This window comes from Toxotes jaculatrix, chromosome 23 (genome assembly GCF_017976425.1).
Source record: "Toxotes jaculatrix isolate fToxJac2 chromosome 23, fToxJac2.pri, whole genome shotgun sequence".
Classification (NCBI taxonomy): domain Eukaryota; kingdom Metazoa; phylum Chordata; class Actinopteri; family Toxotidae; genus Toxotes; species Toxotes jaculatrix.
Genome location: NC_054416.1, coordinates 485,001 through 502,500, shown reverse-complemented (window position 1 = coordinate 502,500; position 17,500 = coordinate 485,001). Strand labels below are relative to the sequence as shown.

At 46.8% G+C, this 17,500-nt stretch overlaps 3 protein-coding genes across 10 annotated transcripts in view; all 3 read right to left on the bottom strand.

Moving 5' to 3' along the window:
- Nucleotides 1–2,626: 2,626 nt before the first annotated feature.
- On the bottom strand, nucleotides 2,627–7,271 carry LOC121177360 (Fc receptor-like protein 4). 5 transcript variants are annotated; one of them, XM_041031667.1, is made up of 9 exons: nucleotides 7,155–7,271; nucleotides 6,973–7,014; nucleotides 6,512–6,623; nucleotides 6,065–6,213; nucleotides 5,159–5,404; nucleotides 4,516–4,797; nucleotides 3,849–4,094; nucleotides 3,317–3,454; nucleotides 2,627–3,032 (listed from the first exon to the last, which is right to left on the bottom strand). In XM_041031667.1, the coding sequence occupies exons 1-9, from the start codon at nucleotides 7,177–7,179 to the stop codon at nucleotides 2,914–2,916; spliced, it is 1,359 nt and encodes a 452-aa protein (XP_040887601.1). In that variant the 5' UTR covers nucleotides 7,180–7,271; the 3' UTR covers nucleotides 2,627–2,913. The 5 variants fall into 5 exon arrangements, with proteins under 5 accessions (XP_040887601.1, XP_040887598.1, XP_040887600.1 ...); XM_041031664.1 differs by having other exon boundaries at nucleotides 6,512–7,014; nucleotides 7,155–7,222; XM_041031666.1 differs by having other exon boundaries at nucleotides 2,627–3,029; nucleotides 6,512–7,014; nucleotides 7,155–7,221.
- A 700-nt stretch (nucleotides 7,272–7,971) lies between these two features.
- LOC121177350 (sodium/hydrogen exchanger 9B2) lies at nucleotides 7,972–15,384 on the bottom strand. Of its 2 annotated transcripts, none has more exons than XM_041031651.1 (15): nucleotides 15,275–15,384; nucleotides 14,667–14,738; nucleotides 13,043–13,132; nucleotides 12,634–12,739; nucleotides 12,171–12,341; nucleotides 11,926–12,068; nucleotides 11,676–11,803; nucleotides 11,287–11,368; nucleotides 11,035–11,128; nucleotides 10,847–10,953; nucleotides 10,422–10,571; nucleotides 10,224–10,332; nucleotides 10,008–10,144; nucleotides 9,200–9,374; nucleotides 7,972–9,109 (listed from the first exon to the last, which is right to left on the bottom strand). In XM_041031651.1, exons 2-15 carry the CDS (start codon nucleotides 14,736–14,738, stop codon nucleotides 9,021–9,023), a joined length of 1,653 nt encoding a protein of 550 aa, XP_040887585.1. In that variant the 5' UTR covers nucleotides 15,275–15,384; the 3' UTR covers nucleotides 7,972–9,020. The 2 variants fall into 2 exon arrangements, with proteins under 2 accessions (XP_040887585.1, XP_040887586.1); XM_041031652.1 differs by having other exon boundaries at nucleotides 7,972–9,106.
- Nucleotides 15,385–16,159: 775 nt separating this feature from the next.
- The window catches only part of corin (corin, serine peptidase), a 14,475-nt gene continuing 13,134 nt past the window's right edge, over nucleotides 16,160–17,500 (bottom strand). For all 3 annotated transcript variants that reach the window (XM_041031591.1, XM_041031589.1, XM_041031590.1), the window contains exon 24: nucleotides 16,160–17,500. This exon is cut by the window's right edge and continues 147 nt beyond it. In XM_041031591.1, the coding sequence (XP_040887525.1) occupies nucleotides 17,465–17,500 (36 nt within the window). In that variant the 3' untranslated portion in view covers nucleotides 16,160–17,464.

The window sequence follows — 17,500 nt, the reverse complement described above, 5'->3', positions numbered from 1 at the left end:
CCCTGTAGTGTCTCCAGTGGTAGTTATGTTTTTACCCCCCTCCCTCTGTGGCAGCTGGATTTTCCAGTGTCACTGTGAACACTTGTTTCCTCAGTTGCTTTCTGATGTCGTTGGACAACACGTCTCCAGGACTAGTTGTCTGAGAGACCGTGGCCCTGCCTGTAGCCTGTGAACAGTTTGAAGCGATGTAGGAGACGAGGCCAGAGACGTTGACGTGTCCTGACAGAATCAGCAGCATTAGAAAATGTCTCCCCAGAATCACTTTCAGGATTCAATGAGCTCAGATTTCTGAAGACAACAGAGAACGAGGCCACACGAGTCGACTCACTTCATAAGAAGGCAAGGCTTTTCTCCTTCCCCTTCTTCTCTGTGTGTGACGAAGTCTGTGCTGGGATCAGTCATCGTTAGCTCTGCTGCTGGTTCTGTCTTAATCAGGGACTTTTCCTGGACCAGAGGCTCAGAGGGGTTTCAGGCAGTGGGACAGGTTCTTAGAGACGTCAGGACAAACTTAGCCCTGTGAGTTCAGTCTGCAGAGCCTGTGCGCCTCAGTCACGCAGTTTCCAAACCCAGACAAGGATCCCTCTGGCTTTGTGAATCAGCTGATGGTGGTGTGCTGCTGTCAGGATCCTGTTTTAGTTTTAGTTTTGTTTTTGTTAAGAGCAGCAGGTTCAAGCAGAGAGTGAATGTAGGAGAGGCTCCAGAATCAGAGGAGGAGCTGAGAGTCAGCAGCCAGGTGATCTCTGAGCCGAGAGTCAGCAGCCAGGTGATCTCTGAGCCGAGAGTCAGCAGCCAGGTGATCTCTGAGCTGAGAGTCAGCAGCCAGGTGATCTCTGAGCTGAGAGTCAGCAGCCAGGTGATCTCTGAGCCAGTCACAGCAGGAAGAGGCTCAGTGTCAGATCAGCAAGGATGGAAGGTTCCAGATAATGGCGTCTGTGTGTGTCTGTGTGTCTGTGTGTGTGTCTGTGTGTCTGTGTGTGTGTCTGTGTGTCTGTGTGTGTGGTCCCACCATTCAACTTGCAGTTCAGATGGACCATGAATCCACTTTGAGTCTTACAGGTTTCTGCTGTCACAGTTAGAACAGCCTCCCTCTTTAACCGTGTCCTTTACTGTGTAATGGACACAGTGGACCATCAGTCCATCACCAGCTGAGGAGCCTGTCAGTCCTCCAGCTCCTTAGATCAGTTATTCATCCAACTTATTCCTGTTTTTCAGGGAACTAAACTTATTTTTCAGACCCCCCAACACCAGGTAGGACAGTCAGGGACTCTGAGACCAGGTCGAAGACTGTGAAGGACAGAGACTTTAGTTGTCTAACTAATGACATCGTACTCAGGTGATCTTCAGCTTAGTTTGTCTTGGTGTAGTTTTCAGCCAGTCTCCGATGGACGGGGGGTGGGGTGTCATGTATGGGCGTAGTGGCCCCTCGTGGAATATATCTCATTGTATTTTGTGGATGAATAGTTGCAGGCTGCACGAGCCAGACGGTGACGGAGGCTGACGGAGGCTCAGAGGTTTCCTGTGCCACCAGAGGATTCAGCGTGGGACGCTGTGACCCAGAGACGCCGAGTCCCAGAGGAACCGAGTCCCGGAGGAACCGAGTCCCGGAGGAACCGAGTCCCGGAGGAGCCGAGTCCCGCAGGAACCGAGTCCCGCAGGAACCGAGTCCCAGAGACGTGTGAAGAAGACGAAGGCCGAGCTGGACCGTGCTGGACCGAGTCCTCCCTGATGAAGGCGACGCCACCCCCACCTCTGCACCATGTGATGGATCTCTGTGGATACTGGTATATTCTGTCAGATACATCATCCGCTTCAGCTAAACCTGTCTGTGCCCTGTGTTTATGCTCATTGATTTTCTTTTTCTGAGACAGATGTCCAACCTTAAGGAAGACTGGAATGTGTCCTGTGACCTGACCTGAGCTCACCAAACCCTGCACCCTGCTCTGAAGTCCACACCTCACCTTTGGAAGGACTTTTGTTTTTGTTTCCACTGATTTAAACACAAACATTGACCATTAATGACTCTGTGAACACTGAGAGGAGAAGTTCTACATTCACCACTGACATCTGTCTGAGGACAGAAGGATTTTAGATGTGTTGTAGTTGTATGTGTTGTCATGTTGGGTTTGCAGGCCACAGATTGTATGTTTGTTTTTGTTGTTTTTTTTTCATTGCTGAGAAATGTTGTGAATCCGTACTTGTAAAAAATAAATAGTTTCTGTTTTCAGATTTTGAGTTTTGATCTTTGGGTGTTGGACACAGAACTGTCTCCATGGAGTCAGAGAGTGTGAGGGACGTTTTCTAAACTGAACAAAGAACTGACCAAAGCAGAAAACAGGTGAAGGATTATTTTACAGGAGTATCTTTATTTTCCCTGACAGCCATCTTAGTTTAAAACCCTTTAATTAAATGTGTGTTGGTGTCTAACCTGATAACACCACATCTATCTCTCACATTATCAGTTTCCAGGCTTCACAGCTGTTAAACTAAGGGACCGTCCACATGGAGACAAGTTTTTTTTTATCGTGTGGACATTTCATCCACACGGAACTGGCTTTTTGAGCCTGGCACATATACTGCAGTGTTTTCAGTGGTGTCATGTGGACACACACATTTCCAGAGGCGATGCCAGAGTTTCATTCAAACTTTTATTCAAATGAAAAATAAATAGTTTTCATCTCCGTGTGGACAAGGCCTAAGAAACTAAAGCGTCAAAGCCACAACTGAAACTGGCTGTGACCTTTTCTTTATCCAAAACATTAAATACAGAGCAAAAAAAAAACAAGAATTATGTTAAAATAATGTGCTGCTCACTAGTCCAGCACCAGAGAAGAAGACTGGACGTGGACTGAGGAAGACCAGCAGCTGCGTGAGGACAGAAACGTCTCAGTGGACAAACTGGAGACGACGTTCAGCTTAAAAATGGTGCTCAGTGGTGACGCCAGCAGCAACAGCATCATCGTATTCTCCTTCCACTCCATCATCATCCTCACTGGCTGGGGGCATCGTCATGGAAACAGGCAGGGTCCTTCCTGCTGAGTCAAACAATCATTTCATGAATCGTCAGAGAAATTATTTCAAATCAACCTGGAGAAAGTTTCCTGAAATTATGATGATGATGATGATGATGATGGGGGACTGATTTGATTGATTGGTCCTTGGCAGGTTGTGATCAGTCGGTCGCCTCTTTGGTCCAGACCAGGTCTCATCAACTGTCAGATGGATTGTGATGATGTGGTTCAGATGTTCATGTTCCCCTCAGGATGAACCAGAACTCTGCTGAGCTTACAGAGCGTGGCTGTTTGACTCAGATTGTTACCTGTGGGTCTTCGTCGATATTCCGACGCCATGAGCAGCGTAGAGATAAAATACGGAGAGCACACCACGATGTAGCGGAGCGCTGTCAGCAGGGACGGGGTTGGTTCAGAGACCGGAGCGGAGTCCTGGGCGTCTGCGTCTGTCAAACACAGGCGTCAGATTTCCATGAACAGGCTCCACAAATATAAAATAACTGCAGCTGTCAGGAAAATAACAGCTGCCAACATGAAATCCTCCGTGTTTGACATGTAAAGCAGTGTTTAAAAAAAAAAGTAGAAGTAGAAACTGTTAGAGTTCAGACTCCCAGCACCTACACATGTTAAACCCGTCTCTGAGTGTGACTGCAGCACATGTATGTTATATGTTTGGTTAATTCATCAAAACAGACATGAGATCACATGGTACCTGAACTGCTGCCGTTTATTCAGACCACTAGGTGTCACTGTCACCCATCACCTCCACCATCAGGCGTCAGCTACCAAACTAAAATCACTCCACCTCTGAAACATAACTGCCTCCAAACCTGACCTCACCTGTGACAAACAGCCAGCTGGGTGGAGACTCTCCATGACCCCTGACCTTACAGCTGTAGACGCCTTCATCAGACCTGGAAACATGGCGGATGGTCATGTGACCCGTGGGCTCGGTCCTGATGAAGGAGCCATCTTTATAGAAATCAGCTGGGAGGTCGGAGGGAGCGTCCTTTGTTTTACAGAGCAGAGAGACATCATGTCCGTCCATCACAGGGAGGACAGGACTCTGCAGGATCACTGGTCCATCTGAACACAGAGACAAATGTTTGTGTGAACAATCTGTGGATCTGATGGTGAATGTAAGGTGATGATGTCACTGCGAGCGAAGGACTGACTGTGCTCTGTTAGCGATGGATTCACGAGTCGCTGGTGAAACTCAGATCTGATTGGATAACGAGCTGCGTGTTTCCCAGCTCAGATCCGGAAGTATCCGGACGACTCGTCTAATCCGTTCATCTCGCTCAGAGAAGCTCTCGGCTCTAAAACATCTGCAGACTGTCAGAGTAACTTTTTCAAGGTCTGCTGGGTGCAAGTGATTATGGGTAATGTTGTTTGTTTGTTTGTTTGTTTAAGCCTGTGAGGCACTGAGGGCTTTGCTAACAGCAGCGCTGCCTGTACCTGAGGCTACCTTTGCTAGGCTGGGGTGGTTGCGTTTCGTTGCTCCTACCGTACACAGTGATGTTGACAGAGTTGCTCCGGCGCTTTGAAGGTGACTCACACCAGTAAACAGCGCTGTCTCGCTGCTTGACTGTTTGGAGGACGCAGCCAGAGGACGTGGGCGTCCCCCACTCGTCTCCACAGCTGGACAGTTTGCCGCTGACGGTTGTGAACCGTTTGATGCGCCATCCACGAAAGCTGCTGTCGTCGCCACAGCTCAGGGACAGGTTCTCATACTCAGTCAGCTGAGACGAGTCAGGGGACGGCGTGAGAGAGGCCGGCTCAGAGTCCTCTGTGGACGGACAGACTTCCATTCAGTGCTGAAGCCAGAGATAACGTCCACAGAGTCCATGTCATGGCCCCAGAACCACACAACCCCCAACACAACAGCACACGTGTCCAGAGTCCTGCTAGTTTTAACTGTTCTGGATCTAATACAGACCAAAGAGTCATCAACAGAGAACTGAGAACAGAGAACAGGGTCGTTCTACCTGCTGATACGCTGAACATGTGTCTTTCATATTAGTCAGAGTTAGAATGAGCTCCTGCTGGTCTCTGCTTCACGAGCAGATAACATCTGTCCTCTAAGCAGTTTCAGTTTTGTCCACTGGCTCAGACCTGTTGAGTAAAGTTTAGTGACTTTGAATCTTTACCTCTCACCAGCAGCCAGCTGCTCGGAGACTGTCCAAGGCCGTGGACTGCACATCTGTAGACACCTTCATCAGACTTGGAAAAATTGTGAATGGTCATGTGACCTGTTCCCTTAGACCCAATAAAGATGTTGTCTTTGTAGAAATCAGCTGTGAGGTAGGAGGCGGAGTTTGATGTTTTACAGCGCAGAGTGACGTCGTCTCGCTCCGTCACAGGGAGGACGGGACTCTCCAGGATCACTGGTTCCACTGAGGACAGATGGAAAAAAGGTTTTACATCGTTCTTTAGTCGGTTACTTCAACCTTGTGCAACAGTGAGAGTCTGAGAGACCGTCTGAAAGTTCGTTAACCACATCTGCGATTACTGGAACGAGATGATGAAAAGATGAATATTTTCTGGACTGAGTTCATCTCCAGTCCACTGAGGACAGCTGAGACAAACAATGAGAACCTGCCGGCTCTGAAGTGGAGAGCACAGGTAGCCGTGCTAATGCTAATGCTAATATTCCAGGTGTGCAGAGAGGTTCATAATGAGAACATACTGTTACCATGGTAACTGTACAAACCAAACGAGACGAAAACTGAACAAAAAGGTCTTTGACCCTGATCACGTGTGTGTGTGTGTGTGTAGGTGTGTGTAGGTGTGTGTGTGTGTGTGTGTGGGTGTGCGTGTGTGTCTGTGTGTCTCCTCTTTAACCAGGTTCCTGTCTGAAAGCACAGCGGCGTCTGCAGCTGATGTTTCTGAGGTTCAGGGATTCTGCAGATGTGCCGTCGTAAGATTCACTTCCTCTGATCACTTCCTTTTAGAGCAGCGACTCCCCGTCGCTGAGCGGCGTCGCAGCCTGATCCCGGCTCAGCTTCAGAGTGTGGCTTGTGTAGCTGTTGTTGTGTATTTTTGCAGAATCTTACCGGTGACAGTGATGTTGACGGCGTCGCTGCTGCGTCTGTGTTTCGATTCACACCAGTACACCCCACTGCTGGGCTTCTTGACCGTCTCCATGACACAGGAAGTGGAAGCCTGGTCGCCCCAGCCCGACCCACACTGGGACAGCTCCAAACTGGGGACACATCACCTCAGTTTGTCATCGTTTACACATGTGGACGGACGTCGTTACTGCGGCACTTTTAAATTTCACTGTGATGTTTGGTTCATTCAGTGAGTTTTGGTGAAACCGTCACGTTAAAACGCGGCTCAGGACGCACGGACGCTTCAGTCATGATGCAGCGTCTTTAACCTGGTTCTGGTTCTGGTTCTGTTCAGACTCACATGCTGCAGCCCAGCGTCTACCTGCAAACAAACCTTCAGACCGATGGATGGTTTGGACCAATCGCAGCCGCGTGCTGTGGTAAACTCACCCTGTAGTGTATCTCCACACCGTCCACTCGCCGGAGCGGAAGTGTTCACAGCTCACACTGATCTGCTCATACTCAAAGTACTGAGACCTGTTGGGGACGACTGTCACAGAGGCTGAGAGGACGGAGGACATAAAGAAAGAGGGACAGGGACAGACCAGTGTCAAATAAAACAGCAGAGTTGACTGAGTAGTTATGTGTTCATCAGTTAATCCATTCATTTGTTTTCTGCTGCTTATCCAACCACACAGCTGAGATGTACCAACAGTAAAAATAAAGGGGACCGGGCCTGACTACTTCCTGGATGCTCTGTCTTACACGAGCTCCGTTAATGAATCGATCACCTTTGCGTTGCGTAGCGATGACGACTGAGACGTCGCCTCAGGTACATGTGATGGAGTAATGATGCAGGTGTGTAGAGGTGTGTGTACACGCATGTGGCGTGTGATGTGTGTGAAACTCACCACGACCGTGGGCAGATGTGTTGAACATCAGCAGCACTGAAACTGTCACAAACACCAACAAACGTTCACAAACTGTTAGAAGAATGAAGTGATTTCTGCTGATTCACTGATCAAAGGTAAATTAAAATCCGTCTCCAGTGTTTAAATTATTCTGTGATTATAATACGAAGTGTTAGACTTACAGATGAAGAGCCGCGCTGCCTTCATGCTGAGTGCAGACTGAAGTTTCACACTGACCGCCGTGTCACAGATGGAGCAACAACATCCTGTTCAACCACAGGGGCAGGGGCGGGGGCGGGGGGTGGAGGGGGGTAGAACCATAGATTTTTTATGGCTTAGTTTTGATTGATTATCTTTCTTTCCTTCTTTCTTTCTTTCTTTCAGTTTGAGACACAGGGAAACAGCCAGCGTTCACATCAGACTGAAATCTGCATCAAGCTTTTTGTTTCTCTCCTCAAAGATTTGATCTTAAAGTTGAAATTCTTTAAAAATCAGCTGCTCCATGTTATTCACTTTCTGCTTCTCATAAAACAACTGTTTGGTATTTCGGGGAAACTTCTTCTTCTTCTTCTCTTCTTCTTCTTCTGGAGCTACAGTCAGCAGCTAGTTAGCTTAGCTTAGCATAAATCTGGCCTAGCTGTAGGTGTAACAGTATTTTAGTAAACACTCGTGACTCTTTTGAAAGTGAGTTTCATTTCATTAAATGTCTGTAAATACGTTATAAACGTGTGTGAAGGATTTCATTTGTGCGATTTAGTTTTTTCCTTTTCTTTTTAAAAGTCGTCAGTAAATAATTGTTTTTATTTACATGGTTGTGATCAGGTGAACGTGGCTAAATTTAAGCTGAGTGTAGGAAGCTGCTGCTTTTTCTTCTTACTTTACTGACTCTTGGTCTCTGTTGCGGTTTTCTGTCGATGCCTGCAGTGAGATGTGAGGCGCAAAGAAGAAGAGACAAACAGGAAACGCCCACCGTCTCTGTGATAAAAGTGCAGAGACTTTATTACATCGTGTTGTTTCAGATGCATTTTCACAAAGTTCATCAAAAACTACAACAGCTGGAAGCATCAGCTGAAGCAGGAGCTTCCTGTTTCACTGTGAAAGTGAAAAGTTTTTAGTGAAACATAAACTTTGTGTTTGCTGCGTTCAGACTGTGGACGGAGTGACTGACTGTGGACGAGTCCATGCTCTGTCAGTCACACAGACGCTGAACGCTTTAATGATCTGTCACGTTTTATTTCATCAGACAGCAGAAAAAATTAAACAGTAATGGTGGAAAATACAAAGGTTTGGACACCGTCCACACTCAGGCCTGAGACATCAGATTAGCATGTAAGCTAAAGCCACTGCCACCCGGCCTGTTCTGCAGTCCACCGACACAACACACAGTCACAGAGTTACACAAACTAAAATAATGAATAATAACTGGAAGCTGATCCACGACCTCTGACCGATGCGTTCAGATTCAGACAGTTAGTGGATACTGTGCTCAGCAGGTTACAGCTATGACAGGAAACAGTCTGCAGAGAATATGAATCCAACATGTCTCTGAAGCAGAGTGGGTTTAGTGTTGACAGTAAATATCATGTTTTCATTTCAGTTTTTGGATCATTTTATCTTAAATTTGACTTTTTGTCATATAACATATAAAAACCTACTTCCTGTTTATGTTTCCCATGAAGAATCTTCATCTTACAAACAAATCAAAGTTTAACTCGCTGTAGTTTTCACAGACTCTTCACACAGATTCTATTTTGTTTCTATTTATAACTTTTTTCTGTTGGAAATAAGTTTTATAGTTACACAGACAAATGAAACAGGAAGTGATTTCTCATCCCATCAGTCATCCTGTCATCCTCTCACCCTCTCATCCTGTTAGCCACAGCAGCATTAGCACATCAGCAGCTGAACACTTTGTTAGTGACATTAGCTCGCACAAACTAGTATTAGCATAAAAGACATACAGTACATGTAAACACAGCGTATCTGCGTAGAGTGTACATAAACATAAAGAGAGCTGGAGGTTTCTTCAGTTTGTCCAATCAGAGGCCTCATAGCTTGCTTTCAAGGGTCACGTGATCTTTCTCTGGACCAATCCCGTTGCTGCTTGGACTCGAGGCTTCACCCTCTGTTTCATCTGCTGAGATAAAAGAAGAGTCAGTGAGTCGTTTGTGTTTATGGAGAACTACACCCGACCTCCATACATCAGAGGAGCAAACTGTGAACTGACCTTTGACCTGCCGGGCCAGGAGGCGGGGCCCTGCCAGCCCGATACCCAGCGCTCCAATGGGAGCCGTGGTCAGGATGGCTAACACGGCTAACGTTAGCACATCCAATCCAAACTTTATTAAGGTGTCGTCGCCCTCCTCCCTCGCCATGTCCAGGGCCTTGGAGCCGATAGCAGCCTGACACACAGACAAAGACATAAAGATGGTGAGGGTTTAGTCATCGTGTCAGACGTCACGTGTCAGGGAGCGTCGACAAGGTGAAGCTGAGGCCACTGATTCAACCCGGACCTGTGGCGTTTTGTTGGTTTCACTGGTTCTCGAGGTCGCTGGTGTGATTTACAGATTCATGAACAAGGTTCTAATTCTGGGTTCATTCTAATTCTGGTTCTCCATAAAGCGACTGAGTGAGAGTCGATGGCGAAGGTTCGTGTGGTCGTGGATGAGGTTCGTGTGGTCGTGGATGAGGTTCGTGTGGTCGTGGATGAGTTTCGCGTGGTCGTGGATGAGGTTCGCGTGGTCGTGGATGAGGTTCGCGTGGTCGTGGATGAGGTTCGTGTGGTCGTGGATGAGGTTCGTGTGGTCGTGCAGTGGTTCGTGTGGTCGTGGATGAGGTTCGTGTGGTCGTGGATGAGGTTCGTGTGGTCGTGCAGTGGTTCGTGTGGTCGTGGATGAGGTTCGTGTGGTCGTGGATGAGGTTCGTGTGGTCGTGCAGTGGTTCGTGTGGTCGTGGATGAGGTTTGTGTGGTCGTGGATGAGGTTCGTGTGGTCGTGGATGAGGTTCTGGGAGTCGTACGGCTGCAGTGAACACACCTGTACGGTGGCTTTAGGCAGCCAGGCCACAGCGATGAAGAGTTTCTCCTTCAGGCTGAATCCTCCGAAGTGAACCAGCAGGAAGGTGACGAGCAGACGGATCACCAGGCCGACACCGATACAGGCCAGACCCAGACCTGAGCACAGAGGCACCGACGGAGACTTTAAAAACTGGTTCTCAGGTGGTTGAGGTTTGTTCTGTTCTGTTGTTCTTACCAACGGTGCTGGGACTGAGGGTTGCTATGGTGATCTCTGCTCCAATCAGGCCAAACAGGAGAGGCTGGAAAACATCCCATGACCGTCCCACCATGGCGGCCACCGGGGCCTGGGTGTAAACACATCTGGATTTAATGTAAATGGTTGAAAGAGACGCTGATGTTTGATCCAGGTCACAGTGGTTCTAATGTGTTTTACCTTGTCGGTTTTCCAGCCCAGAGCAGCCAGGAAGGCCAGCACCAGTGTACAGAGACCACCAGCACCAGCAAAACCAATAACATGACTGAAGAAGACGGAAAACATGGACAGACCCAGTAACATGAGAGTCCTTCTCAGCACCAGGTCCTCCTGCAGGGAGACGGAGGAACTGCGTTAAAATAATATTTTCATTAAATTAGGTTTAGTTTTTAGTTTTTACTGATTCTTTTTTGTTTTTTGTAACTTAACTTTTTTTCCTTTAGATTGTAAATATACTGTTTTTCTGCAGTTTATCATTTTCTCCTGTTTTTGCTTGTGAGCTACCAAACTAGTGAATTTCCCCACTGTGGGATCAATAAAGTCTCATCTCATCTCATCTCATCTTCTCTTATTTCATAAAACTTAAGTATGAGACAGAGTCAGACCTGGTCTTTGCTGGGGAAGCAGCACAGGAACAGACCCAGGATCAGCCCAGCTATGATCCCTCCCACCACCTCCAGGAGACCCTTCAGTATGTTCATCCACGTAGAACCTGCAGGAACATCACAGACACATCACGTAGAACAGATGCAGCAGAACTGAACAGAGCAGAATGAAATCCAACGTCTCTGACCTGTGGAGAAGGCGATGCCCAGGCAGGTGGAGAAACCTGTGATGGCCAAAATATCATCAAAGCTCCCAGCAGCCATCAGCAGGGTGGGGATTCCCTGAACCACAGCAGAACATCACAGATCATCACTACATCATTACAGGGCAGTGATCCTGCAGGAGGTTCCTGAGGTTCTTTAAGTGCTTCCACTGCTTATTTATAAAGGTCACTCTGCCCTCTGGTGGCAGAGTGGAGAAGTTACAGGTGATAATTTACCTTCTCCACCCCGTAGCCCTCTCTCTGCAGGAGCAGCATCGAAGGGACGACGACTGCTGGAGACACAGCAGCCAGGACAAAACTGCACACACACAGAGAGACGCACACAGAGAGAGACACACACACAGAGACAGACACACACACACACACACAGAGACACACATACAGAGACAGACACACAGACACAGACACACAGAGAGAGAGACACACACAGGGTCAGTGTCAGGGTCAACATTTCCATAAATTTAGAACGTGTCTCTGTGTGTGTGTATGTGTGTGTGTGTGTGTGTCTCTGTGTGTGTGTATGTGTGTGTGTGTGTCTCTGTGTGTGTGTATGTGTGTGTGTGTCTCTCTCTGTGTGTGTCTGTGTGTGTGTGTGTGTGTGTTACCCCAGTATGAAGCCCCAGACCCAGGGCAGACCCAGCAGGAAGTGAGACACCACAGCAACGACGCAGGCCTCCACCACACAGGGGCCGATTGCAACACGCACACACACCGCCTTCAGACGACGCAACGCCTGCACACACACACACACATTTAAACCTGTGTAAGTACATCAGCATGGACAGTGTGTACAGTATGTTTTATGGTGTGTGTGTGTGTGTGTGTGTGTGTGTGTGTGTGTGTGTGTGTGAGTACTGAGGGGTCGAGGCCCAGCCCGGCTCTCGTCAGGATGATTGACAGGGCGATGTTCCTCAGAGCTGCTGACCAATGAGTGTTGATGAAGACGGCGTCTGTGATGTAGGGAACGTTACGCAACACCAGACCTGCCAGCAACATACCTGCACACACACACACACACACACGGACACACACACAATACATTGAGAGCAAACAGGTGTTCGGTGAGTCTGGACAGATCAGAGCAGATTGTTGGGTCGTACCAAGCAGCGGGGGGAAGGGGGGCAGCGTGGGCAGTTGGATCATTCCCACCAGTTTCCCTCCGAGCACGGAGCAGATGAAGAGGATGATGATGCCGAACAGGTTCCCTCCAGGTAAACACTCACTTCCTGTGATGGACCAAACAACACCGAACAGCAGAGCGAACAGACACACTGCACACGCACACACACACACACACACGCAGACACACACAGACACACACAGACACGCACACACACACACACAGACACACACACACACACACACACACACACACAGACACACACACACACACACACGCACACACACACACACACACAGACACACACAGTGAGAGGTGATGGTTACACACATCTGAGATTTGTCTCTGACCTGACAGAGTTTTATTCACTGGTTGATTGTAACACACAGACACACACACACACACACACACACACACAGACACACACACACAGTGAGCGTTACCTTTGGTGATGAACAGGCTGATCAGTCCCTGAGGTCGAGGACATTTGTCCTTCAGACTGATACAAGACGAACAACAGGAGGACGAGTCTGATGCTGCCGTCTCCATCTAAACACACAGACAGGTGTGAGAGGCAGGTACCTGAGCACCTGCACAAACCCACTGACTGCAGGCCAAAAGTATACGGACACGGAGAATCATCATACTTCAACATTCAGACAGGTCTCAGTGCAGAACTTCATTCAGAATCCTGCTGTTTTTAAGTTTCCTCCAGTCTCACAGAGATCAGTGAGAGGTGTGAGTCCATCCATGGTTCACTGCAGACACGAGCTAAATGTAGTGTGTGTGTGTGTGTCTGTGTCTGTGTGTGTGTGTGTGTGTGTGTGTCTGTGTGTGTTGTCGACCCCTCACCTCGCCGGTGTCGTCCCGGCGCTCCGTCTTCCTCTGCGGCAGGACGGTGATCTCTCTCTCCTCCTGACCGACCTGAACTTTACTCCCTCGCTTTACCACAGACATGTGTGTAAATTAGTCATGAGAGAGAGGGAGGGAGGGGGAGGGAGGGAGGGAGAGAGGGAGAGAGACACAGGCAGTGAATGAGGCGCTGCCCTTTGTCCTCCACAGCTAAACCCGTGTGTCTGCTGACATGTGTGTCAGGATCCTTCAGCCTCTGAGCTGCTCCACAGTGACATGTTTACAGTTTGGTTTGGATTGTTCTGGATCAGGTAATGATTTATAATGAGATCATTCAGATATTGATTAATCTGCTGATTATTTTCTCCATGAATCAACTGATTTATGGAGTGAGACGTTCATCACAGTCACCTGGAGCCTTCAGCCATCAGCTCAGGTAAATGAAGAAAGACGCTGGATCGTTGTGTCTGTTGTTGATTTATATTAAAAAAAATTCGGATTAGTGAAGTAAGTGATCAGGTAAACGTGCTGCGGCGAAACGTTTCCCTCTGAAACGTGATGAAGAACGAAATCCAGAGAAAATCAAACTGTATTTAACCACTGCACCTGAGATACTCCCTGTGTGTGTGTGTGTGTGTGTGTGTGTGTGTGTGTGTGTGTGTGCGCGTGTGTGTGTGTGTGTCTGTGTGTGTGTGTGTGTGTGTGTGTGTGTGTGTGTGTGTGTGTGTGTGTGTGTGTGTGTCTGTGTGTGTCTGTGTGTGTGTGTGCGTGTGTGTGCGTGTGTCTGTCTGTGTGTGTGCGTGTGTTCACATAAATCAACATGTTCATAAATGTTAACACTGAAGTTTTCACATGAACTAACAGGTGAAAGAGGAAATTCTCTCATTCCTTCATCTGATTGGTCGTAAAGACGGGACGCACCTGACACACACACACACACACACTCACACACACACACACACACACACACACACTTGTTTGAACATTCCTGCTCTTGTTTTTCCTGCACTCCTCCATTTGTTCTTCCTCTTTTCCATCCATCTCTCTCTCCGTCTCTCTGTCACAGATTTATTGTTTCATCACACTAATCATTAAACCAGCGGATTCACTCGCTCACCTCTCACACGTCCATGTAATGGAAAATGTGAAAACTTTCTCAGCTCTTTGTGTGTGTGTGTGTGTGTGTGTGTGTGTGTGTTTCAGGACTTTCAAATATAGTTTATGATTCACTTATCATTAGACTGTAAAACATAAAAAGACACACACACACACACACACACAACCAGCCAATCAAGACAGTGATTTAAATTTATCAGCCAATCACATCACTTGTTCAGAGTAACCACACACACACACACACACACACACACACACACACCAAACCCAGGACAGAATCAGGAAAACCGTCAGTGTTCCAGTCTCTGTATGAGACACCTGTCAGACACCTGTGTCCCAGGCTCTGAGCTCAGGTGGTTCAGTCTGATCCTCTGACACAGAAAATTCTCGCGTACACTGATGCTGCACAGGTAACGTGTTGTACTGCCTGACTGAATAAAGCCGGATCCTCAGACTTTGACGTGTTGATGATGTTAAAGTCTCAGAAAAGGTGAAAAACAGTCGTTACCTCAGTTTCTTTCTGCTTCTGTCCGTCGTCGCTCATCCGACAGTAACGCTTTGTGGCTTCTTCGTCCATCATCTGTAACACACACACACAGCCTCACCTATTAATACAACATGACTCAGCTATTCCCAGGACTTTTTTTTATTATTACAGATCTATGAAATAAAATGTTTCTGAAATTTGTTTATGAGCAAACAAAATAAAATTCCCAGTGATCAGTCAGGAAACTGCTTTACAGCTGCAGGTCACTGGAATCAGCTGATTTACCAACTTCACACTGACCTCTGGTCAGTTCTCTGCAGGAGAGTCTTACAGAATAATCTGGAAATTATTCAGACATGATGGATTTTAAACTTCCTGTAATTTCAGTACAATCATCGCTTTAATTCAACTGATGGAAAAGTTTCAGTAATAAATAAAAAACTTGGAGTTTTTTTTACACATTTGTCCAAAAATGCACCAAATTTCCATCAATGAAACTCAAACAGAACAAATCTGATAAATCCTCACAATCCAGTGCACACACACACACACACACTCACACAGACACACAGACACACAACAGTTCATCGCTTCATTTTCTGGAGTAAAAACATTTTATACACACTCACCTTTGGTTGGTAACGAGCTGTGTGTCTGCAACAAAGAGGAAAAGACGACTGACAAGTTAGTCACCGACCAGCAGCACGGGACGCTGTGTGTGTGTGTGAGTGTGAGTGTGTGTGTGTGTTAATAACAGTTGGTTTTAACTGTTGTGTTTGTCGCTCTACAAAATGACAGACATCACACACACAGTGTAAAGCCTGGCATTATGGGAACACAGGTCGCTGTGAATTGCATTAATACCAGGTTGTAACACACACACACACACACACGCAGCAGAGTTGCGTTCATGGTCGCCTGCAGACACAAACACGTCTTATTATCAGAGGGATAATAGCAGGTGTGTTGTCGGTGTGTGCGTACAGGTGTACGTGTGACAGCATCGTTCCACTCACACACCTGACGTTAACTCACGAGTGAGCAGCTGCTTCATTCAATTTAAAATCAAACTCTGTGAATTATTTTTAAAGATTCATTTCTTCAGTCGGAGTCGACGCACAGGACATTTAGCTTAGCTTAGCACAAACAGCTGAAGCAGAGGGAAACTGTTAGCATGTCTCCATCCAACACAAACACCAAATACACAAGTTCAAATATGTTACAGACACACAAGGTCCCGACCCGTCCCACACAGGACATGGGTCACATGACAGGGTCATCAGATGATCATCATTATGACTGTGATTCTTCAGACTGAGCTAAACATAAATATCTCCATCAGTTCTTCTTATTTGTGGAGCAGAGGAAGTGGAAACAGACAGTGAGTCACAGACACAGGCACAGACACACACACAGGCACAGACACACACACACACACACACACACACAGGCACACACACACACACAGGCACAGACACACACACAGGCACACACACACACAGGACAGAGTGAGTGTATAGTTTTATTGGTGGGATACAGGGTGATACAAACCAAATATTCACTGTGGACACAAACATCAGAGGCTACAGTCTGTTCACAGAGCATCTTCATCATCATCATCATCATTGTAACCATGTAACAGCTAAATCAGGAAGTGACATCAGAAACACGCACACAACCAAAATCACATACAAACACACACACACACACACACACACACAGCCCTGTGTGAGAAGCATGACATACAAAAAACTGTAGAAAAATACTCTTAAAAAACCAAACACACAAAACAACAACGACCACCTGGAATGTTCTGGATGTCAGAGTTTTTAGAAGCAAAAAAAAAAAAAATCGTCTCTCTATCAGACACACATACAGTACGACACTGTACAGGTAACAAGTTGTTTTTACTGCTAGGTTGAAGTACAGGCACTATAGAGTGAAGCATTGTGGGAAGTTGAGTGCTCGGCTGGTCTGTTTTAGCTAGCAGCTTTTAGAAGCTAAGCGCCTGAAGACTGGGACGTTTTAACGATGGTTAAAGGTTTGAACGAAGCTGAAGAAGCAGACGATCGATTAACGCAACACGTTAATAATGTGTTCGTCATCATGTGTTCATCATCATGTGTTCATTATCATGTGTTCATTACCATGTGTTCATTAGCATGTGCCTGCTGCTCCCACAACACTGGAAAATAAAAGAGAACTGACGGGGTGCTGAGATGATCCCGATCTGCTGAGTCACTGTTCAGATTGGATTTTATGGCCTTTCAAAATAAATGTCTGATGTTTGATCCTTTCCAGATGGATGAAAACAGCAGCTACAGCAGAGGACGGTTTAACGTCCCTGTGAAATGTGAGTGTGTGAGAATTCACTTCCAGCAACGTGATTGATCCAAACAATTTGAATTTAAATATCAGAAATTTCATTTCCTGTAAAAACCTAAGATTTAAACTGAGCAGAGTTCGAGGTAAATTCAGATTCACAGATGTCTCCGTGTTTAACTTTCAGCTGTTTAAAGTTACCTTTGATGTGTGGTAGGTTTTAAATCTAAGTTTGGAGTAATGTAAATAATAAGAATTAAACTTAGTGTGAAGTGAAAGTTTAATAGTGTGAATGTGACGTCTACTCGTTAACAACAGCTCTACTAGCTAACTGGTTAGCATCTATAACACTAGTTTATACTACTGCTCTTCCAGCAGTTAGCATCTGAAGGCTATCAGTATAGATATAGGCACAGGTGGAGGAACTGCAGGCGTGTTTGCCTGTTGATGACATCACTTCCTCCTGGAATGAAAGAGCTTGTGTGAGTGTGTGCGTGTCAGTCGGTCAGGTATGTGTGGATGTAGATCTGTTG